Consider the following 18,790-nt stretch of genomic DNA (forward strand, 5'->3'; position numbering starts at 1 on the left):
TGAACACAGGTCTCCTGCTTCCCAGTCCCATGCACTTTCCACATCAAAATCAAAGAGAAACCATCTTTAATTATCCATGCCACTGCTTTGGTCCATTGTCCCAGAAAACAAGGAATTAGAATCAGAACCCAGGCCCCCAACTCCCAGTGCTTCATTCTTTCCCTCTCTTTAAGGACTGTGCAGCACATTGAACATTGCTGCAGTGTCTAGAGGACCCCCGACCCCCACAACTCATCTGCGGCATTCCTATGACATAATGGTTACAGACTATTTAACACACCACAGATAAGGATCAGCTCAACAGTGAAAATGCACCTGCAAAACAAGGATTATTTTAAACATTTAAAGTCCAAGTCTTCTACAAAGAAAGCCACCCAATGAAGAGTCTTTTTTTTCAAAGGGATAACTTTTCTAAGCAAATGCAGATAGCTAGAGAATGAAGAATCTTAGCATGAGGACTCAAACTCAGAATTGCTCATCTGGATGAGTCATCATCCCAGGGGAAGTTCTGGGTGGCACCTCCCCTATAAATCACTTTTCAGACAGCCAAAATCAGATGAAAACGAAGGCCACGGGAAGTCACAAGGGCCCAAAAACAAGTAACCTTTGGGTGGGCTTGGCTGGGGAAAGAAGAGGTTCAATAAGTGCTTAAAACATATCGTTTTTAAAAGTGTATGTCTTTCTCCCTTCCCCTCCACAATGATAACATCTACATAATAATAGCTAGCATTTATAAAGCACCTACTATGTGCCAGGCACTGTGGTAAGCACTTCACAAATATATTCTTATTAGACGCTCATTACAACCCTAGAAGGTAGGTACTACTATCATCCCTATTTTACAGATGAGGAAACTGAGGATAACAAAAGATTAAGTGACTTGCCCAGGATGACACAGCTAGTAGGTGTCTAAGGTGGGTTTTGAATTCAGGTCTTCCTGACTCCAGGCCCTGTACTCTATCCACTACACTACCTAAATGCCCTATTTAATCAATTCTCTATGGCTAGGAGGCACAATGGAAAGAGTGCCGGACCTGGAGTTACAAAGACTCATCTTCCTGAGTTCAAATATGGCCTCAGACACTTTCTAGTTGTGTGACCCTGGGCAAGTCACTTCACCCTGTCTGCCTCACTTGGAAAATGAGCTGGAGAAGGAACGGCAAACCACTCCAGTATCTTTGCCAAGAAAACCCCAAATGGGGTCATGGAGGGTCAGATACGACTAAAATAACTCAACAACGACATACTTATATCATTAAATCCTCACAATAAACCTAAAAGGTATCACCCTCATTTTCTTTTTTTATAGAGACTGAGGCTCAGAAAGGCTAATGCAGCTGCTTTGGTCACCCAGAGGCACACTCTAACTCTCTGATTCTCAAAGTTCTCCTGACTCTCACTATCAAGTTGCCCTCTCCAACCACCAACCTCTCTAGCGTCAGCAGTAACTGCCCAGTTTTGTATCTTCTATTCTATTCGTGTGTGTGTGTGCGCGCACGCATGCATGCATGCTGGAAGGGAAGGCAGCAAGCTCTGGATAATGAATGGCTCAGAGTCACCGTTAACTTTAAAAGACACAAAACTGTAATTGTCATGGGTACACTGGTTCCGTAAAGGATGGTGAACAGGAGTGAAGGAGGATAAGAGCTGGGGCAGGGAGGGCCCCTGCTAACTAAGCTAGAGGAGAGCAAATGAGTCAACAAAAAGATTCCAAATTCTTCCAATCCCCCCACCTGGCTGGATACTGAACAACTTTCCCCCAAGCTTACTCAGCCCAAACAGCTTCTAGCACACCCCCTGAGGCCTAGGAGTAAATGAGTTTAAACTGTGAGACTAGATCAAAGGAAGAACTTTCTGATCCTAAATGATAACAAAACAGGAAATGACACTTTGGCTTTCAGATGGCAAACTATTCCTGGAAACCATGTCAGAAAGCAATCCAGCTTCAGAAAATAGGCTGAGAAGGTGGGAAACCCTGTTTGCTTTCCTTTCCCCTATTAAAACATCTCTGCTACTATATCACCATAAGAGGTGAGGCCTGCCTGGATAGGATCCCGTCAGTCTCAGACACGGTCCTGCCAAATTCAAGATCATAGGGGTTTGTCCACTTGTCTGTTAACAAGGGCTAGCTCCTCATATAATTTTGAAAACTGGAAGAAAAGTCTTTCCTTAGTGCTTTCTTATCAAAGCACAAAACAGGTGAGCTAAGAGAAAAGGGTGCTCCCTCAAAACCTAGTCTATTTAGTTTTTAGCATGTTCCCATATTCTCCTCCCCTCTGAAAAACCAGCTATTTATTTTCCCATTTTCTCAATTCCCAAAGAGAGTGACAATCTGAATGCATTATCTAACACTGCTACCTCGTGTAGCTGTCACCTAGGTTGTTTTCTTCTTATGCATAAGATATCCTCTGGGAAGAAATAATGAAGGTGCTATTGCAAACCAACACCTTAGAGATTTTTTTTAAGTACTTAAGTTAGTCACTTACTGCAAGTGTGTCCAAGGCATCGACCAGGGTTAATGAATAGTTTCCTAGAACATCGTTGATGTTCAGATTCGAACTGAAACAGAAACAAAGTTGAAAGTTGTAAGAGTCAATAGTACCTTACATTCATACAGGGACTTACGTTTTCACAGATTATCTCATTTGATAAGCACAACAACCCAGTAGGGCCAAGAGTGAAAGTACTATTGCCTCCTTTTCACAGATAAAAGAAACTAGGGCTCAAAAGAATTAACTGACTTGCCCAAGAACACAAAGCTGGAAAGCAACAAGACTCCAATCCCAGGCTTCTGACAAAAAGAATGTTTTGTTTTGTTTTTCCAGTTGGTCCATCCCGCATCAAGTTAAGCTAGGTACTTCAAAACAAAGACCCAAAACTACAGGTTTCTTCTTGACAGGCATCAGGTTAAGTTCACAGTACTAAATATTTCTAATATGACAGTGTCCATACCAGCAGTACTCACAGTTACTCAACTCTGGAGCCATATTTGAAGGCTGGTGGAAAGAACACTAGACAGCGAGTTAGGAGACTAGCAATCTTGTAGTTCCACGTCTCTCACTATCCCTCTTTGTGAACTGGACTAATCATTGGGTCTCAGTTTCCTTATCTGTAAAACAAAAATGACTGGACTAGGTCTCCTCTACCTCTAAAATCCTATGATTCATCATTACTACATGTCTATTATATTCTCTAATCTAGTATAATATTCAAATCAGAAAATTAGATGTCCCTAGCTAGTTACACATGAAAGAACCATTTTCTGTCACTGTCATTTGGGTATCACTATTCCACATTTTGATTTCTGGCATGAACACAACAAAACCTCACTGCTGTTTCATCCAGAGTGACACCATTATTCTTTTTATGCAGATTTTTTCGAATAGTGGCTAAGTAGAGATACGGGTATTAGGCTATTGCTGGAGCACCCCCCCCCCCAAGTGGGTAAGGTATGAGGCTTAATAAACATTTGCTGATGGCGGTAAAGATGATCTAGTAGCTCTGGTTTTCCTTCATTCCCTTTTCTACTTGCTTATTCCTAGATACTGCTGGAGAACAGGAGGTCTCATCTACTGATACAGATACCCCCATCTACTTATGCGTACTGCAGACTATAATTCACTCACTTTGTTATTCTCTGCTCTTCTTGTCCACATCCTCCCAAAAATCTTCCATTAAAAAATTACCACACACACACTGAATGCCTTCTTCTAAGCCTTTCGCCATCCCATGGGGACCTACAGAGCCTCAAGTGTTCATCTTTTAACCCTGCATCTCTCTACAGGACCAGCTAATCTTTGTTTCTAACCATCATAGGTTTCCCTGATGAGTTGAAGGGTCACTAAAGTCCTCCTTTGGTGCCCCATTAGGATACAGGGGTGGGGAACCTTCACCTCGAGTCCACATGTGGCCTTCTAGGTCCTCAAGTGCAGCCCTTTGACTGAATCCAAACTTCTTTGGATTTGTTCTGTAAAGTTTGAATCCAGTCAAAGGACTGAATTTGAGGGCCTAGAGGGCTACATGTAGCCTCAAGGCCACAGGTTCCTGATCCTGGGTTCTCAAAAGTAATGCCAGCAGAGCACGAAGTCTGATTAAGTGACTTGCCTAATGTCACACAGGTAGTAAGTGATAGCAGGGTTTCAAATTGAGGTTTTCTGACTCTAAGACTCAACACTTTTCATTGTATCAAAGATCAAATGAAAAAAGCTGGCAGTTTTGGTGTACCACAAGCAGAACACAAATCGAAAGAGTGATACAGCAGCCAAAAGCAAAACTAAACTAATGCAATCTTAGGCTGCATTAATAGAAATGTCTCGTGTCACCAAAGTTAAAGAACAAATCCCTCCTCTGGGTTAAAGATCAATGTTTTCTGAATATGTACTTTGTGGGGGGCTTAGGGTTATGGTAGAGACACTGGGAGTTGGTTGGAAGTGTCTGTAACGTCAGAACAGAATGCATTCGCTTGGTAGTGTTCAGCAGGAGGGAAGCAAGAGTTCCCCTGGCTGCCCCTTACTCTGATCAGGCCACATTTAAACTACGGATGTCCAGGCTTAAGCACCACATTATATGAAGGATTCAAAGGGTGGGGATCAAAATGGTCAGAAACCATTTTTATCTGAGAATAAGCTGAAGGAAATGAGAGGGTTTAGAATGGGGAAGAACTCTTGGAGTAGAGAAGGAGGTTTGTGTTGAAATAGTTAAAGGGCTGCTATGTGGAAGTGGAAGAAAAGACTTGGGGGAGTTATAAGAATGCAGATTCTGATACAATCAACAGCCCTGTGATTCTATGGGAGGAGGGAGTGATCCTTCCACCAAAGTAGATCACAGACCCTCTGCCTTAGGTGCGGCTCTTCCTGTCTGTTTTTATGTCTTCAGTCATGTGTTGGGTTTGCTTCATGAGATGGCAAACACTTTAAAGGGCAAGAACCTGATCATCTATTTCTGCTGTACAGATTCTCAACTACACACCTGCAGGAAGTGCATGGCCTCCATTGATGTTATTAACTGACTAAACTGTTAGAATTTGGAATTGGGTTTGCGACTTAATTACAGTGACAGTGTGTGAACTTTTATAGCATTCAAATTTGTTTCAGTTTTTAATGGTGCTTTGTCTTTGTATCCAGTGTTTAGCACAGTGCCTGCAAATACTAATTTAGGGTTATATCATTTTATTTGTGTGTGTGTATATATATATGTGTGTGTGTGTGTATGTATATATATGTATATATGTGTACACATATATACACACACATATATACATATACACATATATGTAAAATTTTATAAATGCCTGTTGACTTGAAAAAGAGAAAAACCTTTGTTTCCAATTGAAAAATAATTTTGAATAATTTGTCATCTTAATGAGCACTGATGAACAAATAGATCCTCAGCCTCAACAGTCATGCAGAGGAGGGTTCAAGGCCAACCAGGTACATATACTGTCCCTATGTCCCTTGGCCAGTCACTTAATCTTTGGGTGCCCTAGGCGGCACCCCAAAACAAGAAATTACAGAAAACATGCCAATCTGTTAAAAGAGTTCTCTAGGCATGGGAGTTCCTAAGGCTGATGAAAACACTTTCAGTCCAAAACCAACAAAAATCAACCAATAAAACTGAGAGCTTTCAATGTTAGATGTTTGGCACAAAGCATTAAGCAGCAGGGGCTGGGATAAATATGGGCATGTTAGAAATAGTCTCCTGGTCTCAAGTGGCTGTAAGCAAGGAGACAAAACAATAAGGAACCCACTGAAGAACATAAGGAAATATACAATTAGTTCTTAAAATACATGGTCCTGGGACTCATTAGGAGCAGTCAGGGAGGGGCATCAGGGAAAAACTGGATGAACTGAGTTTTGAAGGCTGAAGAGCACTAGGTAGGTGTACAGAGGAGTGGGGAAGACATCCCAGGCAAGGAAACAATCCTAAGGAAGGCAGGACACTGAGTGTAAAGGGACCGTCATCCATCCTAAGACCTGAACAAGAATCCTCCTTCTGCCACAGCTTGAAGACTTCAGGTCTCTGAGGTGGTCCTTTCTATTTCTGGACAGCTCTCATTGTAGGAAATATTTCATTACGTTAAACAGAAACCTGCTTTTAATATGCATTTTTCACCTATGGTTCCTAATTCTGCCCTTTGGAGACAAGCGGAACAAATGTAATCCCTCTTCAAATACTTTGAAGAACACAATTATGGCCCTTAAAAAAAATAGCACTGTGTTGGGGGAGGGAAGAGAGCATAATTCACATACTATGATGATCAGCAATGGACTTACAAATAACAATCTGCATAATTTGCACTAGACTACAGCAAAGCGTCCAGAAGGACTATTTCTGTATCCAACTCAAACAGAAGCATAAAAACAAACTTTGTGACAAGTGCTCAGTAGCCCCAGTACCTGACATGGCACTTGAATGAATGCATTAAGGATCCATGATTTATGAGTCGTGGAGAGAGAGCGGCTCTGGTTCAAATCCTGCTTCTGATACTTAATACCTCAGTGATCTTGGGTCACTTGCCTCCCTGGGCCTTAGCTTCCTCAACTATAAAATGAGGAGAAGGCTGGACAAGATGCTTCTGAGGTCTCTTCCAAGCTCAAAACACATGATCCTATGACTTAGTCTTCAGGAATTGACAAAGGCTGAAAACTCTCTGTGGCCAACTCAGTAAAAAACCTGCAACTAACATGAATCTCAGCAAGCCTTTCCAGAGTAGCAGCTCCTACCTAATTTACGCTTCAGGAACCTAGGCAGCCAACAAGTCCTCTGTTTTTTTTTTTCAATTTATTTTTTATTTTTAGTTTACAACACTCAGTTCCACAAGTTTTTGAGTTCCAAATTTTCTCCCTCCCTCCCCCCCCAAGATGGCATGTAATCCAATATACAATCTACATATACTTTCACATTAAACTTATTTACCTTTGGTGGGGGGGGGAGTTTTGATTAATGGGGCCATTCCTTGATTAACTTCTTAAAGAGGTCTATTCACTGAATGGGCATTACCTCACTCAAAGTGAAAACCTGAAAAGACCTTAGCCTGAAAGGGCCAGGGTCTCAAAAATGTATCCTGGGTCACCTCCAGTCATCCTGGTAAACATCAGACCACTGGCCCCAGATGGCTCTGGAGAAGAAAGTGAGGCTGGTGACCTTGCACAGCCCTCCTTCACATAAATCAAAGTCAACTGCAAGTCATGTCATCATTTCCCTGATGTCATGGTCCTCTTTGAGAACGAGGGACAAACACAACCTGTGAGAAGCCTCTGCCTCTGCCTTCTCCCCTTGCTCCATTTCCATAGCTAAAGGCTGCCTCCTTAACTTCCAGTTTACTGGCTAGATTTCTTTCTCAAAAACCAAGCCATAAGGTAGAGCCAAGATGACGGGTGGAAAGCAGGGACTTGCTCAAGCTCTCCCCTAAATCCCTCCAAACACCTGTAAAAAATTGCTCTGAACAAATTCTAGAGCTGCAGAACCCACGAAATAGCAGAGGGAAGCAGGTCTCCAGACCAGGACAGCCTGGATAGTCACTGGGAAGGGTCTATCACACAGTACTGGCAGCGGAGCACAGACCAGCATGGTTGTGCCAGGACAGACCAGACCCGGAGTCAGCCCAGAGAAGGCCTTGGGGCCATAAATCACTGAGCTGTAGCAGTTACCAGACTTCTCAACCCACAAACGCCAGAGACCTTGGAGTAGGTTAGTGGGTAATCTGCTAGATCGGGTTAGAGATCGGTTTAGCCCCAGCCCTGGGGGTGGAGGAGGTGGTGTGGAGGTGGAGCTCTAGCTTCCAGAGTCCCTGGCTCACACAGTGGGAGGAATCAAGCAGCAGACCAGATCGGGAGTACAGGACTTGCTCTGCCCTGCTTGAATCTGGGTCACAATCCTGGCTGTCGGTTCTTGGGGGAGGAGGAGCACTACTGTGGCAGAGCTTGAGGCAACAGTGGGGTAGAAGTAGCTCTGAAAACAGCAGTGCAGCCCCTAAAGCTTGGGACAAAACACTCTCTACTCTACAAGCAGTCATACCCTGACAAAAAGCTCAAAGGTCAAGTAGCTGGCTGGGAACATGGCCAGGCAGCGAAAAAGGATGCAGATTCAGACTCAGACTCACACTCTAGAATGTTTTTTTGGTGACAAAGAAGATCAAAACATACAGCCAGAAGAAGTCAACAAAGTCAAAGAGCCTACATCAAAAGCCTCCAAGAAAAATATGAATGGGTCTCAGGCCATGGAAAAGCTCAAAAAGGATTTGGAAAAGCAAGTAAGAGAAGTAGAGGAAAAATTGGTTAGAGAAATGAGAGAGATGCAAGAAAACCATGAAAAACAAGTCAATGACTTGCTAAAGGAAACCCAAAAAAATACTGAAGAAAATAACACCTTAAAAAATAGACTAACTCAAATGGCAAAAGAGCTCCAAAAAGCCAATGAGGAGAAGAATGCCTTGAAAGGCACAATTAGCCAGATGGAAAAGGAGGTCCAAAAGACCACTGAAGAAAATACTGCCTTAAAAATTAGATTGGAGCAAGTAGAAGCTAGTGACGTTATGAGAAATTGAGATATTATAAAACAGAACCATCAAGATATTATAAAACAGAACCAAATGAATGAAAAAATGGAAGACAATGTGAAATATCTCATTGGAAAGACCACTGACCTGGAGAATAGATCCAGGAGAGAGAATTTAAAAATTATTGGACTACCTGAAAGCCATGATCAAAAAAATAGCCTAGATATCATCTTTCAAGAAATTATCAAGGAAAACTGCCCTGATATTCTAGAACCAGAGGGTAAAATAGAAATTGAAAGGATCCACAGATCACCTCCTGAAAAAGATCCCAAAAAGAAAACTCCTAGGAATATTGTTGCCAAATTCCAGAGTTCCCAGATCAAGGAGAAAATACTGCAAGCAGCCAGAAAGAATTGTGGAAACACAATCAGGATAATACAAGATCTAGCAGCTTCAATTCCAAGGGCTTGGAATATGATATTCCAAAGGTCAAAGGAGCTAGGATTAAAACCAAGAAACACCTACCCAGCAAAACTGAGTATCATGCTCCAAGGCAAAATATGGACTTTCAATAAAATAGAGGACTTTCAAGCTTTCTCAGTGAAAAGACCAGAACTGAATAGAAAATTTGACTTTCAAACACAAGAATCAAGAGAAACATGAAAAGGTAAACAAGATAGAGAAATCATAAAGGACTTACTAAAGTTGAACTGTTTTGTTTACATTGCTACATAGAAAGATGATGTGTATAATTCATGAGCCCTTTCTCAGTATTAGGGTAGTTGAAGGGAATATACATATATATAGACAGAGGGCACAGGGTGAGTTGAATATGAAGGGATGATATCTAAAAAATAAAATCAAATTAAGGGATGAGAGAGGAATATACTGAGAGAGGGAGAAAGGGAGAGATAGAATGGGGTAAATTATCTTGCATAAAAGTGGCAAGAAAAAGCAGTTCTGTTGGAAGGGAAAAGGGGGCAGGTGAGGGAGAATGAGTGAATCTTGCTCTCATCGGATTTGACTTGAGGAGGGAATAACATACACACTCAATTGGGTATCTTACCCCACAGAAAAGTAGAGGGAAGGGGATAAAAAAGGGGGGATAATAGAAGGGAGGGCAGATAGGGGGAGGAGGTAATCAAAAGCAAACACTTTTGAAAAGGGACACGGTCAAGGGAGAAAATTGAATAAAGGGAGACAGGATAAGATGGAGGGAAATATAGTTGGTCTTTCACAACATGATTATTGTGGAAGTGTTTTACATAATGATACATGGGTAGCCTATGTTGAATTGCTTGCCCTCTTAGAGAGGGTGGGTGGGAAGGGAAGAGGGGAGAGTTTTAAAATCAGATGCTCAAAAATAATCAGATGCTCAAAAAAAAGTTGTTTTTGCATGCAACTGAGAAATAAGATATATAGGGAATGGGGCATAGAAATCTATTCTGTCCTACAAGAAAGTAAGGGGAAAGGGGATGGGGTGGGGGGAGTGGGGTGAAAGAAGGGAGAGCTGACTAGGGAATGGGGCAATCAGAATATATGCCATCTTGGAGTGGAAGGGGAGGGTAGAAATGGGGAGAAAATTTGTAACTCAAACTCTTGTGGTAATCAATGTTGAAAACTAAAATATTAAATAATAAAATAATTGTTAAGGAAAAAAAAACCAAGCCTTAAACCCAGTTCACTGGGGAGCACAGACTAGACAATAGGTCCCTGCCGGCCTAGCACAGAGTGAATGTAGATACCAAATAGTAACAATGTCTCCATGGGCCAGGGACCCTGAGGGGCTTACCCTCCCAGTTAAGATTTTTTTTTTTTTGGAGTTTGGATTAAAGGGGCCATCCCTTGATTAACTTCTTAAAGAGGCCCATTCATTGAATGGGCATTACCTCACTCAAAGTGAAAACCTGAAAAGACCTTAGCCTGAAAGACCAGGGTCTCAAAATTCATCCTGGGTCATCTCCAGCCATCCTGGTGAATATCAGGCCACTGGATCCCGATGGCTCTGGAGGAGAAAGTGAGGCTGGTGACCTTGCACAGCCCTCCCTCACTCAAATCAAAGTCAACTGCAAGTCATGCCAGCATTTCCCTGACGCCATGGTCCTCTATGAGAAGGAAGAACAAATACAAACTTATTTACACAATAGTCAAGTTATAAGGAAGAACTATAGCCAATGGAATGAACCGTGAGAAAGAAGAAACAAAACCAAAAAAAGAAGAAATAAAAGAGAGCAAATAAGTCCTTTCATTGTTAAAGGCAGTTCATGTTTGTTTAACTGAATGTATACCTATGTGTGTTAAGAATCAGGTGAAATGGAAACGTTCTTTGTTAAATGGTTAGGGGTTATTTACTTAATACTGACCCTTCCATTCTCCCTAACTCTGGCAGATAAACATAGAAAATGGTAAGCCATAAATGCAGTAACAGATTTTTAAGAGAGATTGTGTTTAACTTTGTGCCTAAATGCTGTTGTTTGTTAGTCAGTCGTGTCTTCATGATCCCATGGACCATAAATTCCATGGGGTTTTCTTGGCAAAGACACTGGAGTAGTTGCCATTTCCTTCTCCAGTGGCTTAAGGCAAACAGAGGTTAAATGATTTGCCCAGGGTCATATAGCTAGTAAGTGTCTGAGGTCAAATTTGAACTTGGGACTTCTTGACTCCAGGCACAGGATTCTATCCAACATAGCTGCTTCTATATTATTGTTCTTTTAAATTACTTTTAAGTTAAACAGAACAAATTCTAGGTAACAGCTGTGTGCACCTTAAGAAAAATATGAAGCCCTATTACTGGAACACAAACATGCCCTTTTTGGGAGGAGGGAGGGATTCTGGATAGCCCTATATTGAACCTCAGTCCCCCCCACAAAAGTCTAAATGCTTGTCTCAGAGGCAAGTTTTTAAAAGGATCAGTAATGAGATAAAGGAAGGAGCTTCCATTACTCCGATCATATGACTGCATGCAAAGACTGGCATTCTTTTAAATGAAGAAATGGAGAAGAGAACTCCAGCCTATTTTGGAGACAGTTGTTTGACCATGTAATGTCAACACTACTAAAAATTATACCACAAGCTAAGCAATTGCCCCTTAAAAAAAAACAAAAACAAAGATAACCACTTTATGGGTCAATAGAACTATTCTTCCCAACAGGCTATAAGTAATCCACGATACTGATACATAATCATATAATCTTAAAGACCACAGAACATTTCAGCTTTTAAAAACCTTGGAGATGATGGAATGTTTGACCTGATATATGAGACCTCAGAGACCTAAGTCCAACACTCTCATTTTACATATCAAGAAACTGAGTGCCAAGGAGGTTACTGGCTTGCTCAAACATTACTCAACTGGCAAAACCTGGACCAGAATGCAAGGATTCTAAATTTATTTAATACTGATCTATAATTTCCCACTCCCTCTCTATCCATTTTATCGCCCCCAAAATTCTATCTGATCTTTTCTGCAAAAAGTGGGGGGAGGGAGAATGTTACCGAGGTATTCTGCTTCTTAAGAGTAGGGACTTTAGTTTTTTGCGTTGTAAACTACCCCCTTATGCCCCAGCCTAGAGCATACAGTCCCTGGCATGTAGCAGGGGTTTAATAAATGCTTGTTGATGGAATGAATGATATCCTACTGAGATAAAGGTCCAGATCAGAAAGTTTATCAAGTCAATACATATTTGCTCTGGGCCCGCAAATGCATCCATCAGCCAAAACCTCACCCCAACTTAAAAGAGGTAAGTCTCCAGAGATTTCAACAAAACACATTAAAGTTCTATCTAGTCTCTCCACACTCTCATCACCGGGAACTGAAAATGTTAGCACATTTCACTACTAGTTCCTTTCCTTTTATGGGAGGTCAGAAGGGAAATAACATATTTGACATTAAAAACAAAACATTCATTTTGGCCACTGGGGGGAAAAGTTTCTTTCCATTTGCCTACTACCCCCTCCACCCAAAAAAGTGAGAGAAAAGTTAAAACCTAGGATGATGCATTTGAATAAGACAAGAAAAATAATTTCGTTTCTCTACGCCATTTTCCTTTCTCTCTGAGAGCCAAAAATACTTTGGAATGTCTTGTTGCTTTGAAGTCATCATGGAATTAAAAAATAACTCTTAATAACAATTCAAGTGGTTAATTTTTAGATAACCAAAAAAAGTTTAAAGCCAACTTCTCTGGAATGAATGGACTGCACAAAAAGGGGATTCTGGCTGGTTCCACTTTATTTTTCCAACTCAGGAGATTAGAAAATGTGTTAATTCCAAACCTACAACGATTCAACATTGGCACAGGCTCCACAGACATCTCAAAAGCAGCAGGCAGCATCAGCCTATCCCTCAGATCTCACTGGAGAATACAGTTAAAAGGAACATCCTCAGCAATCCATAAAAAAGTAGCACCTTCTCACCACTAACTTGGACAACTTACTGGGGATGGCAATGCCGCTAAGAGAGACCTAGAATGGCCTTTGCATTCTTGGACTTTGGTGTTAGCGGTAATGAACCATGAACACCCAGCTCCAAAAGGGTAACAATCAAGAGTTAGCCTCTCTCCCCTCTCTGTGTTCCACCATATGGCACATGGGGATGCGATCTAAGAAGGCGGTTTTTAGGCAAGCCTGGTGCCAAAATTCTAACCCTCTGACCCATGTGGAGGTCTCAATTTTCTTCTAACTTGTAGTGTCAGAGTCCAGAGTACCAACTAGGAGCCTGGTCCTGGGAAAGACCCAGTTCACATCATCCCAGGGCTGACTCATCACACCCCTCACCGCCACCCTAGGAGTCTCCGAAGGAAAACTAGGTCCTCACCCTGCCAGAAGACTGGACTTAGATAGGGTCACGCTCCCCGGGGGAGGGATTCAGTCCAATCTGGGGGCAAGGGAGCTTCCCACCTCCCTAGTTTTCCGGGAGCCATGAAAATAGGTAGGAAACGAGGGCTATTTTATGGGAGAGAGGTTTGGCTGGGGTTTTAAAATACTATGTAGGGACGCCCCTTAGGTCGGGTGGGAAGGTACTCGTACCCGCTGCCCCGAGGATCGCCAAGGAGGCTCTCAGTGCCCCTACCTGGGCAGTCCGCGCTGCGGCCGGAGAGCCGGAGGGTTGGTCCCTCACTGCCAGGTCCCCCCGACCCCCGGACGTCCCAAGTCCCTTCCGGTGCCCCCCGACCCCCGCGTACTCACGGGTCCCCGCGGTCCGGCCCCCGGCCCCGGCAGTGGATGGGGTTAAGCTCGTCCTCGGGGAAGGCGTGCGCCATGTAGTTGTCGTAGCCGAAGGCGAACATGCCCCGGGCCAGGTCGCGCATCTGCGCCCGCAGCTGCGGGGGGAAGGCGCCGCTGTAGCGCCGCTCGTACTCATCGCCCCCCGCGCCCCGGGCCCGGCCGCCCAGCAGCGACGCCCAGTATGACTTAGGGCACACGCCCGGAGCCGGCGGCCCCGGGCTCCGCTCGGGCCGAAGCCGCCGCCCCGCCTGCGCCCGCCGCGGAGGAGCCAGCGGCAGCGGGCGCGGACCCCGGAACCCCGGCGCCTCCAGCCAGGAGGGCTGCGCGGAGGAGGCGGCCTCGGCGCGGCCCTCGGGGCCCCTCAGGTACTGGAAGCCGAAGCTGATGGGGAAGCGCTGATAGAAGCCCAAGCTGGGGCCCAGGCCGAAGACAAGCCAGAGGGCGCCGTGGAGGCCGAGCCGCAGCAGCAGCAGCCCCAGGACCAGCGACTTCCATTGCATGGTGGCCCGGGCTCCGCGGGCATTCTCCCCGAACGCGGGGCCTCCCCGCCGGCCCAGCGAGCGAGCGAGCGGCGGACAGACGGGCGGACCGAGAGAGCGAGCGAGCGACGGACGCAGCCGGCCACCGACCCACCGAGCCTCGAGCTGAGCCGCCTGCCCGCCCGACGGCGCCGCAGCCACTTCCCCTTTAAGGGGCTCCCCCGTGACGAACCAGGAACTGGCGCGCGTAAGGCCTCCCGGCCCAGCCCTCGCCCAACGCCCGCCCCCGGGGGTCTGGCCCCGCCGCGGGGGAGGCGGGGCCCGACAGGGGATTCCCTCCGGTTTCATAGGCCCGGCCGAAAGTCAGTAGCCCCTGCCAGATCCCGCCCCCTTAAAGGGCAGAGCCGCCGAGAGGGGCGGGGTGGAATGCGGGTACTGGGTTGTCGTGGCAAGTTGTGACCACTCGGGAACTTCCGACCAATGGCAGCCGGGCGGGTGGAGGCACGCCCCAGCCTATCTGCTCCGGGCTCCGGGGCGCCCGGGACGCCCCGCCCGAGGTTGAATAGGCAGGCGCCTGCATCTGGGCAAGGCTAACCACCTTAACATTGCAGCATCACCTTAGGATCAGAAACGGAGAGCTGGAACTCCCCCAGGTTGACAGAGGAGGAAACTGAGGCCCAAAGGTCTAGTGGCTTGCCCAAAGTCATCCACGCAAGTTAAGAGGCAGAGTCGGGATTTGAGTTCGCACGTGCTGGAGCCCCCAGTGCCTGCCTCCTCTGCCTTCCCAAGCTCTGGGAGGCTCCACCCGATCGGTGATGTGCCGGCGTCGGATCCTCCCCCATCTGTCCCCATTTCAACAGGATCCTTCCCTTCTCTGTTGTAGATCAGGGCCCGAGGGAATTGAACAAGAGGGAGGGAGGGGCTGGGGGGGGGGGGGTCGCACGTGGAAGGGGGTACTTGGGCGAGTGGAATCTGGGCAAGACGATGAAAAACTGGGTAACTATTCTCATCCAGAAGCAGGACGGTGAACATTTCACCCTGTTCCCATCAGCCCTTCAATGTTTAATAATACTCCCACTGCCGCGCCCAGCTTGTTCCCTCCCCCCATCGCCCACTTCAACAGTAAATGCCGACAATACTCATACATCCCTTGAGATTTGCAAAGTACAAGTGTATCTCGTGTTTCTCACATAACCCCTGTTGTATAATGGTTCAGTCGTTTTCAGGCGTGTCCGACGTTTGTGACCCCATTTGGGGTTTTCTTGGCAAAGACACTTAAGTAGTTGGCCATTTCCTTCTCCCGCTCATTTTACAGATGAGGAACTAAGGCAAGTAGGTGACTTGCCCAGAGTCACACAGCTAGTGTCTGGGGCCGCATTTGAACTCAGGTCCTCTGCGACACTGTATCCACTGCACCACCTGCTACTAGTATTCCTCTTTTATGGGGGAATAGAGAGAGGTTAAATGATTTGCCCAGAGCTAGAGTGCAAGGCAAGATACTTAGAGCCCAGGTTTTCCAGACTCTAAATTCAACACTTTAACAACTTTGCCACAGACACATCCTATGATAGGACAAAGATCAGGGCTGAATCTGTGATTCCATTGATCTTGGAGGAAAATCTCTATATCACTTCAATAGCCTTCTGGTTGGTCTGCTCTCCACAAAAATCTCCCCACCCCCTTCCAATCCATTCTCCATTCATCTGTCAGTGAACTTCCCAGCTCTCACTCCCCTATTCAATAAACTCCAGTGAGTCCCGAATACCTCCAAGACCAAATATAAAATCCTCTGAGAGGCATTTAAGGCCCTTCAAACCCTGCCACCCCTTCTCTCTCTCTCTCTCTCTCTCTCTCACACACACACACACACACACACACACACACACACACACACACACACACCATACCAGGTACTTAATAGGTGTTTAGGGGCTGATTGAGGTCAGTAACTCTACAACTTATATCTTAGAGAGCTGCCAGAACTCTGAAAAGTTTAGTTGACTTGTGCAGGGTCACAGAGCCCTTATGTCAGAGGCAAGAGTCAAAGGCCATGTTCTCAGCTGCAAAGCAGATGGAAGGCAAAGCAGATAAAGGGAGAAGGGGAAAGGCTGATCATTTGTACAGAGTACACTATGTGCCAGGCACTGTGCTTAAACACTTTACAATTATTATCTTCATTTGATCCACACAACCCTGACAGGGAGGTGCTATAATTATCCCCATTTTACAGTTGAGGAAACTGAGGCAAGAAGAGGTTAAAGGTAGCCCTGTCACAAGGCTAGTGACTGAAGCTAGATTTGAACTCCGGTCTTCCTGATTCCAGATCCTGACAAGCTACATAGTACTAGGCAAACCTTAAAGCCTTTATGTTAGCTATTATTACTGCCCTGGGTCAGCCATCTGCTATGCCATGGATTTCCCTACAATAAGACACTAAATTGAAATCTTGGATTGCTCTGTCATTCCTATATTCTCCATGCTTGCCTATCCAAATATGGCTACTTAGCACCGCAGCCCTCTCTCACTCAAATCAAAGTCAACTGCAAGTCATGTCATCATCTCCCTAATGTCATGGTCCTCTTCAAAAACAAAAGACCAACACAACAACCACAACTTAGCACCCACCGGTAGAAAGAGCATTCCCTTTGGAACCTTTGGAATCTAGGTTCGATTCCCAATTCTTCGAGGGTGTAGACTTGGGCGGGCCACTTATTATCTCTTTATGCCTGTTCCCTTGTCAGTAATATGAAAAGGCTCAACTAGATGATCTATATCTAAGATCAAATATGTGAAGCTAAATACTTTTAAAAATAAGAATAGAGCTCAGAAGATACAAATGACACTTAAGTTATGTTAAGAGAGAGTCACTTAACAACATATTTATTAATCTTTTATTTTGTGCCAGGCAGAAGGCTAACATGGGGGAATTTGTGCTGGACCAAGTCAGACTAGCTGCATTAACTAGCTACATGAGTTTGGGGAAGTCACTGTGATTCTCAAGTTTCTCTTTCAGCAGAATCAGGCTGTTAAACTCGTGTGTCCCTCAGGTCTCCTCCAGTCCTCCTTTAGGACTCTTAACCATGTGTACCCACCACCCAAGGGGCCAGAAAGGCTGCAGAGGTGGGAGACGAAAGGGATCCCAGAACCCTAGCCTGCAAACTGAAGTGGTGATTACAAGAGAAACAATGGGGTGTGGTATGGTACACATCCAGTCCCACCCTTGAGGTCAAGGGCTCCTTAGCTACATAGGATTGGCAGTAGGGCAAAGCAAATTCTTCTGTGGATTCTGTCATGGCCATTATAGTCCCACAATAAAGCACGGCTTACTAAACACCAGCTAAGTGCACACCACTCCCTCTAGAAACCTGGTCCTGCTGACTTATTACACATCAGAGGCCCTTGACCCTGGATTTGCAGGTTCTATCCCTGCTAGAATTAGTAAGGCCAGGGATTTTAAAGTGCATCATTATACCTTTTGCTGGATGCTTTATCATGTGACTTTAACTGCAACTTAAAATTTATATAGCATCCAAGAGAGACACAGCAGCTGTATACACTAATAACACAAAGCCTATCCTCACTAGAGGGCCAAGCTCTAAACTGTATCATCATGAAAAGAACACTGGATTTGCAATAGGAGGACCCAGCTTTGGATTCTATTGCTATTTTTGTGACCTTGGGCAAATCACTTTAGTATCTCAGGTACTCAGTTTCTTTATCTGTAAAAAGAAGGGGATGGATCAGTTGATCTTTAAGTCCCCTCTCAGCTCTAAATCTTATGCTTATTCAAAATTGAATAGCAGAAATATTTTTCATATGTAAGTCATAACGGTTGGTTACTTTCCTTAAGAAAAAAAAACTAGCACAACGTGGCACAACTTTAACTAGGTACTACCTCAAAATTTAGGTTCAAAGTCAGAATATACTGGCTTCTGAAACTGAAGCCAACAAGAATCATTTTCTAAAATGGATTATAATTAGCCATATGTTATTTGACCAGGAGAGGGTATTATTTTACAAAAAAAGAAACTGAGACTAAACAATCTGTTCAAGTCATCAAAAAAGGCAGAAAAATGGCAGAACCAAAACTAGAACCCAAGTAACAACCACCACAATGGTTAATAATAATAGCTAGCATTTGTATGGCACCTACTATATGCCAGGCACTGTGCTTTTCAAGTATTAGCTCATCTGATCCTTATAACCCTGGGGTGTAGGTGCTATAATGATCCCCACCTTAGAGCTGAGAAAACTGAGGGAAACAGATGAAATGACTTGCCCATTGTCACACAGCTAGTAAATGCCTAAGGCTGGACTTGAACCCAGTTCTTTCTAAATTTAGCTTTGTGGGAGAACACAGGTATAAATGCTAATCATGGAATGCACTATCCAAAGAATATACCAACTGGTGGAGCCAGAGAACCCTGGTCATTAGAATAATATTCTCTACAATGCAGTGGCAATGATTCTGAAGGCTTTCCAACAGAACCTAGTTCAAGCATCCTCATAAGATCACCCAACCCCTCTGGTTTAGAGCCCATGCTCACCGAACAGCCCTCAGACAGCTAATTCAGCTTACCAGGAAGCTAAT

At 44.6% G+C, this 18,790-nt stretch overlaps 1 protein-coding gene across 1 annotated transcript in view; it reads right to left on the minus strand.

Moving 5' to 3' along the window:
• EDEM1 (ER degradation enhancing alpha-mannosidase like protein 1) overlaps nt 1-14,406 on the minus strand; it is a 40,177-nt gene extending 25,771 nt beyond the window's left edge. Inside the window, exons 1-2 of the mRNA XM_036738142.1 lie at nt 13,682-14,406; nt 2,487-2,559 (exon numbers count right to left, since the gene is read on the minus strand). Of these exons, the coding sequence (XP_036594037.1) occupies nt 2,487-2,559; nt 13,682-14,220 (612 nt within the window). The 5' untranslated portion in view covers nt 14,221-14,406. The remainder of the gene's footprint in view (nt 1-2,486; nt 2,560-13,681) is intronic.
• Between the last annotated feature and the right edge of the window lie 4,384 nt (nt 14,407-18,790).

Source organism: Trichosurus vulpecula, chromosome 9, assembly GCF_011100635.1.
Source record: "Trichosurus vulpecula isolate mTriVul1 chromosome 9, mTriVul1.pri, whole genome shotgun sequence".
Classification (NCBI taxonomy): Eukaryota; Metazoa; Chordata; class Mammalia; order Diprotodontia; family Phalangeridae; genus Trichosurus; species Trichosurus vulpecula.